The sequence below is a fragment of the Otolemur garnettii genome, unplaced genomic scaffold (genome assembly GCF_000181295.1).
Source record: "Otolemur garnettii isolate 467f Iridium unplaced genomic scaffold, OtoGar3 scaffold00067, whole genome shotgun sequence".
Lineage (NCBI taxonomy): Eukaryota > Metazoa > Chordata > Mammalia > Primates > Galagidae > Otolemur > Otolemur garnettii.
This window is the reverse complement of record NW_003852462.1, coordinates 8858285-8865530: the sequence shown is the minus strand read 5'-3', so window position 1 is coordinate 8865530 and position 7246 is coordinate 8858285. Positions and strand designations below refer to the sequence as shown.

General features: G+C 41.6%; 1 protein-coding gene across 1 annotated transcript in view; it reads right to left on the bottom strand.

Moving 5' to 3' along the window:
* The window catches only part of VPS13D (vacuolar protein sorting 13 homolog D), a 275140-nt gene that overhangs the window by 162052 nt on the left and 105842 nt on the right, over nucleotides 1-7246 (bottom strand). The window contains 4 exon segments of the mRNA XM_023515148.1: nucleotides 1133-1180; nucleotides 2916-3051; nucleotides 5688-5840; nucleotides 6807-6909. Coding sequence (XP_023370916.1) covers nucleotides 1133-1180; nucleotides 2916-3051; nucleotides 5688-5840; nucleotides 6807-6909 — 440 coding nt within the window.

Genomic DNA, 7246 nt, shown 5'->3' with positions numbered 1-7246 from the left:
TGTTTTTGGTTGCAGTTTGGCCGGGGCCGGGTTTGAACCCGTCACCCTCGGTATATGGGGCCGGCACCCTACCCACTGAGCCACAGGTGCCGCCCCCAAACATTTTTTTTTAACTACAGAAACAAATGGCATCACTCAAGGTTTTCATTCTACTGATTTTTTATTTAAACAAACAGTAAGTGAAAATCAACCCAACAAATATAAAGTTAAAGAGTTCCAAGTTTGAATGAAGGCTTCTAGGAAGTCTAAATGGAAAGGCAAACAATCATTTTCTACAGTGTTTAGAAGGACACATTCTAGGCAAAAATCACCATCAAAGTCCAAGCTTCCACTGACTCAACCCAATAAGGCCCCAATATTCAAAGCCAGTAACAACTGCTTAAAATCTTAATACTGTTTACATTTCACAACTTACAATGCTCAGGGAGAAGAAATCATAAGCAAAAGCCCAAAAAGTTTTTGAATGTCATCTTATTATGATGTTTCAAAAGTCAAAAAGGAAAGAAAAATCTTACTATTTTTCCTTTTTATTTACTTTCATGATGTTTAGACCCAAACCTGTGAAATACATATGGGCACTCCAGGCTTAATTTCTATTTTAACTTAGAAAAAAGACCTAGGATCCTTTCTTCTCCTTCCTTATAATACTCAGTTTCATACACCAAGTTAGGTGAAAACATTTTTTTTTTTGCAAATTTTTAGAAAGGGAAGGTAACCGTTAATATAAAAGGGCAGAGAAATTCTAATTAAGTCCCCTGGCCATCAAGAAATATATATCTAATGGATCTGGAGAACGTTCTCCTAGTAAAGTATCTCAAGAAGGGAAAAGCTCAATACTAATTTGAAACTAGTAGATGAACAACTATAGGCCCAGATGAGAGAAAAACACAATTAAATTAAAGCAGGAGGGGAGGAGGTTATACGCTCCCACCTTACGGTATAATGTAGGGGTAAATGGCACACTTCCTGGGCAAATAGGAATTTACCTAACAAATGCAAACAATGTAAACCTAATTATATGTATCCTTATATCAATCCAAAATAATATGCATGTGTGCTATACACCTATGTATGGTTTAGATGCAGTGTACATATTTAATAAACACAATGACAACAGGAAAATCATACTCACATAAACCTGAGGATGGATAATATTTGTTCTGCTACTTGGGCTGCCAATCTAAGGAAGATTCCAAAAGTCAGAGTCAGTAGAGATCTAAGGCATCATTAAATTCAGTAACAATAATATCTGCTTTAAAAAAAAAAACAAATACAATAATATCTGCTTGAAAGGTTGGCATTTATAAATACTTTCAAGTAAAATATGGTCTACAATGAAGATAAAACATCTTCTCTTGAAGATATGGGGACAGCAATAGTTATTTTACAACCATTCAATGTATACCAAATTTCTCCATTCAGAATACTTCAATACAATAGAAAGGCATCTATGGGCAAATCAGTCCTTTCATTACCAGGCAAGAACTCAGGCAGAACAGTAACTTGGAAAAAAAACTAAAAGCTTTTTGGCTTTTTTCCCCCGTAAGAAAAAGAGCAGTGCTCTTCTAGAATATTTTTTCAGCTCAGCGCCTGTGGCTCAAGTGGCTAAGGCACCAGCCACATACACCTAAGGTGGCAGGTTCAAATCCAACCCGGGCCCGCCAAAACAACAATGATGGCTGCAACCACAAAATAGCTAGGCGTGTGGCGAGCGTCTGTGGTCCCAGCTACTTGGGAGGCGGAGGCAGGAGACTCACTTGAGCCCAGGAATTGGAGGTTGCTGTGAGTTGTGATGCCACAGCACTCTACCCAGGGGGACAGCTTGAGGCTCTGTCTCAAAAAAAAAAAAAAGAATATTTTTTCATGAAGAAAGGAAGCGTAAGGAAAACTGAAATAGCTCTGCAAATCTACACTTTCCACCTCACCACTGGCTACCCCAAAATGAGTGCAATGATCCTATGGAATATGAATAAATATGGGCAAGAGTGCTCAGAGCAGCTCCATCAGCTGGAACACCAGCCACCTGCACACACTGGTCAGGTCTGCTGCCTACATCAGTCCTTGGGCTGGTCCTCTCCAACCCTGGGACTATACAATGCTATAAAATAAGGACAAGCGGCTCGGCGCCTATAGCTCAACCGGCTAAGGCGCCAGCCACGTACACCTAAGGTGGCGGGTTCGAATCCCCAGCCCGGACCCGCCAAACAACAATGACGGCTGCAACCAAAAAATAGCCGGGCGTTGTGGCGGGCGCCTGTGGTCCCAGCTACTTGGGAGGCGGAGGCAGGAGACTCGCTTGAGCCCAGGAATTGGAGGTTGCTGTGAGCTGTAATGCCACGGCACTCTACCCAGGGGGACAGCTTGAGGCTCTGTCTCAAAAAAAAAAAAAAAAAAAAAAAATAAGGACAAGCGTGCATGAGAGCACGCATGATCAGAAAACAGGCAACAGTAGACATTCCCCTTAGTGTTATAGAGAGGGATATGGAGACACAGAACTAAAAGGATTGAGGAGCAGCATTTTAAGAAATGTAGAAAAGACAGTATATAAAGAAAGCCTAACTATAAGTGAAATAAAGCCAAGATTCATGTTTGGCAGACTAGTGTTAATAAGTTGCCAGTCAGGCAGCCAAGTATGAAATGGATCTGTACAGGTGGTGTAAGATGCTATTGCCAATTTTTAATCTTATTTTTCTGCTGAAATTAATCATTCCCTGGCCTATCTACATACTGATTACCAATGCCTATAACTGACCCAACATGACCTTAAGTCTTCTTCCTAGAATTAGGAGAAATAAAGGATAAGATAATTACACTAAAACAATATGATTACAGGCTTAACCATCTGACAGCCCTGCTTTAAGGGGTGTGGCCTTGGCACACCTATGCCATCACACACCCATTCTACAGCCACACACCGTAGAGGAAGATGAATTTTTATCTGGTGCTGCATATCGAAAAAATGTTCCAACTTTGTCCACAGACACTGGGCTCACTTGCTCCCAGCCATTTACTCTCACTTGCAGCTGATGAATCCGGAGGTCATGGGTATGTCTGTCAGGCAGAAGACAGAAAAAGACATTAAGCACAATCTCCAGGAGGGAAGAAAAGTAGAAACAAAGATTCAAGTCTGGTTTACCACATAATGACGTAAAAACTCCATTGGCTAAATCTCTGGGGGATTACCCAATGCAAGGGAAATCAAGAGCACAGTTTAACTGGATTTTGCACTTGTCACACAAATTGCAGATCTGTAAGGCTTGAGCAAGAGTGGCATTTACCCTGGGTACAAACCACGCAAACACTGTTCACGAGCTCAGGTCCTTTCCCCACCAACCCCACCTCAACCTTTAGAAAACAGTGCTGTCCAAGGGGATGTAAAGATGCACGAGCCAATAACTATACTCTTGCATTAAAAATTTCTTCTTCTAGGTTCCTTTGTTGATCATCCCACTTCCCTCAGAACCATATCCAGTTGTCTGGCTTTAACCCTACATAACTACAGACAGGGTATGCAAGACAGAGTTTTAGGGCTGACGTGCTTGGCTGAAATTGGAGCAGAAGGCAGTGGGCAGAACAGGAGGAACGGGAGGAAATTGCACATTTAATTCTATTTTAGATTTTGCCTAATTCAAGCCAGAAGTGAAATGGGGAACTGGATTTGAGGCTGACAGGAAGGGGGGAGGGAGGCATGTAGTAGGATAAAGTGCACCAAAGGGGGAGCCAGGAAAGGCATTTATTTTGATGAACTCAAGCAGAATAGCGACTTGCAATGGGTTACAAAACACAGAAACAAAAACAGAAATGACAAAGAGGTCAAACCCTTTCTGATACGACCGAGGCGATGATTATCAAGAAACATTGTCAACAGTCCTACAGTAGCTTGTCCAAGAATTGTGTGGCAGAACAGGAAAATGCTCACCACTCATCTCTGGAACCTCTAAAGTGGCTTCCAGGCACACGTGTCCAGCATAGTGATTTAACTTATTTTTTCTGTAAGACCCTTGGAGACCCACACAGTCAGAACTCTTGTCACTTGGGAATAATATGCACAGTACAAAGCTATGCAGAAGGAAGACGTGCTTGACTTAGAGCACGATGAAAAGCACACATCTATAGAAGGCTGAAACCAACCAATCTCTTCCATTTCAGCTCAGCTCAAAGATAAATATGAGGCTCAAATATTAAATCTTAACCTACTCATTCAATTCAAATATTAAGCCCTAACCTACTCGTATCTACTGAACAGCCCTTCCATTTAAAAACGTTTGTAAATAATAGGACACTTCATTAGATACTTTATGATCTCTTCGTGACCAGATATAACATTTTTTTCATATTTATTCCAGCTACTTCATGAATCTATCAGCTAGTAGCCTCCCTTGATGGGACACTCTAATTCTTTTTAGACTTATACCTACCTATTTCTTTTTCTGGAGACAGTCTTATTCTGTCACTAGGGCTAGGCTGCTGTGCCATTAGCCTAGCTCACAGAAACCTCAAACTCCTAAGCTCAAGTAATCCTCCTGCTTTAACCTCCTGAGTAACTGGAACTACAGCTGCCTATCACTACACTCAGCTAATTTTTTCTGTTTTTAGTAAAGATGGGGTCTTGCTCTTGCTCAGGCTGGTCTTAAACTCCTAAGCTTAAGGGATCCTCCCACCTTAAATTCCCAGAGTACTAGGATTACAGGAGTGAGCCACTGTGCCAGACATAGAATTGCTACAGCTTCTCGAAACTATCCACTTCCTAAAAGTTCTATTTGATAGGCATCTATGACTTGTCCTATGTTTAAAATACTAATTAATAAATAAGGCTCGGTGCCTGTAGCTCAAGTGGCTAGGGTGCCAGCCACATGCACCGGAGCTGTAGGTTTCAAACCCAGCCCGGGCCTGCCAAACAATGACAACTACAACCAAAAAAACAGCTAGACATTATGACAGGTGCCTATAGTCCAGTGGTTCTCAACCTTCCTAATGCTGTGACCCTTTAATTCAGTTCCTCATGTTGTGATGACCCTCAACAATACAATTATTTTCGCTGCTACTTCATAACTGTAATTTTGCTACTGTTATGAATCATAATGTAAATATCTGATATGCAGGATGGTCTTAAGGTGACCCCTATGAAAGGGTTGTTCAATACCCAAAGGGGTTGTGACCTACAGGTTGAGAACCACTGCTGTAGTCCCAGCTACTTGGGAGGCTGAGGCAAGAGAATCGCTTAAGCCCAAGAACTGGAAGTTGCTGTGAGCTGTGATGCCATGGTACTCTACTGAGGGTGACATAGTGAGACTATCTCAAAAAAAAAAAAATAATCAATAAATCAAAGTACTATGTAGCACATATGTATATTAAATTGAAATCAGCAGGCTTAGATAACCGACTGCCTGCAGATAACTGCTGCATCATGAACACCAGGACAGGTTATAATAGAATTCAATGTTAAGATCTGTCTATGTTTCGACTACATTATATAAAACATACAGGTTACCACCTCGCATGTCAGATAAATGAATAATTAATGGAAAGACATGTATTTCCAAGATAATAAGACAGCCTGTGCTTTTTAGAAGGAAACACTGATTTTCAAAATACCTTTTTTTTTTCCGAGACAGAGTCTCACTTTGTTATCCTTGGTAGAGCGCCATGGTTTTATTTAGTAAGGAAAAGAATAAGTCATACTTTACCTGTGTCTTAACTTTCCTCTTGCTTCAAATTCAAAGGGAATCTCTTCACCTGTGAGGACTTCTCGCCATTCACTAACATTGTGCGCATCATCAAGAAATGTTCTGTTGCCTTCTGGAACTACCCCTGGACTCCCACTGTGAGACAGTGCAGCCCTGGAACCAAATCAGACGATAGCAGCTTGTCCCACTTTCTCCCCAACTCCGGGCTGAGCAGAACCCTCCTGGAACTTCACTCCTAGTAATAGGGCCGCATAACTGGACTACAAAGGATGAACTAAAAGGTCAGTGACTACAGTTATCTTTGTGCTCACTAACAAATTATTTTCAGTTTTAGGAATAACTGAAAGCTATCATTATATAGTCACTTCCCTCTGGCAGTAGAGTCTGGTACAGGTAATCTAATGCATGACTTTTGAAAGTAGGATTTAGGTGACTGGAGAGAATTTAACAGACCTAAATTGTTAAAATAAACAAAAAACTTCATATTTAGTGGAGGCAGGAGAAATGTGGTTTCAAATCAATTGATTCTGTTACTTATTTCATGTATTTCATTATCTAAGCTGGAAAGATCACCATGTGTTGGAACTGTGAGCCAAGATCTAAATAGGCGGAAAGCTGTTAGAAAGGTTCTCACTTGGCTTGGGTAAAATCTGTCATTTATTTCCAAACTCCACCCAACTTGATCTGAGTAGAAGTGTGTTTTAGGTACCAAAAGTAATTCTTCAGGGGGAGAGGAAGATGGAGGATGTTTTCAAAGCACTCTTAGAAGAAAAATGCAAAATGTTTGCTTTAATAACCATATGTAGCTTTCTTAAAAGGGGAAAGGGGGACGAAGATGAAAGAGAAAGGCTGGAATAACTTTTCTTTCACACTTCCTACTCATATCCTTGATTTGTCTGACTTTTAAACATGAATACCAAGATTAAGCTCATAATTTGATTATTTCAGACTCAGGACCTATTTCTCTTTTAACAGATTCTACATAGAACCAGAACCTCCATCGTAATCTCAGCAAGATAGCAAGTTACTGTTTTCAATACAATCCCAAGACCCTAAAGAAGGGGCCCACCTTGCTCTGCTGCCTTGGTAACCAAGAGTGTTGGTGGCAGTGCTCCTTACCTGGTGGGCGTGGTGGTCAGGGTGGCAAACCACAAAGTGCACCCCGTGTGGTTCCTCAGAGCAAAGGGGACAAATCGCTGCCGGCGCTTGGGGGTTTTCACCTCTGCTACGACAAACAAAAGAAGGCTATTGAAGGCTACCAGCAGGTGCTTCTCTCTCTATACGGCAGAAACCCTCCCCTATCAGTGCTCAAAGCTTCTCTTGGCAAAGGAGCTAAAGGTAGAGGCAAGAGCAGGCGTCCTCAAACTACGGCCTGTGGCCCCCCTGTGGCCCCCCAAGGACATTTATCTGGCCTGCCGGGTGTTTCTGCCACTGCTGCCTGTCCTTTTAAACTATAGTCCAGCCCTCCAACGGTCAGTGAACTGGCCCCCAGTTTAAAAAGTCTGAGAACCCCTGGGCAAGAGAGAAAGAACAACCCTCAGGTTTGTCAATAGGACAAA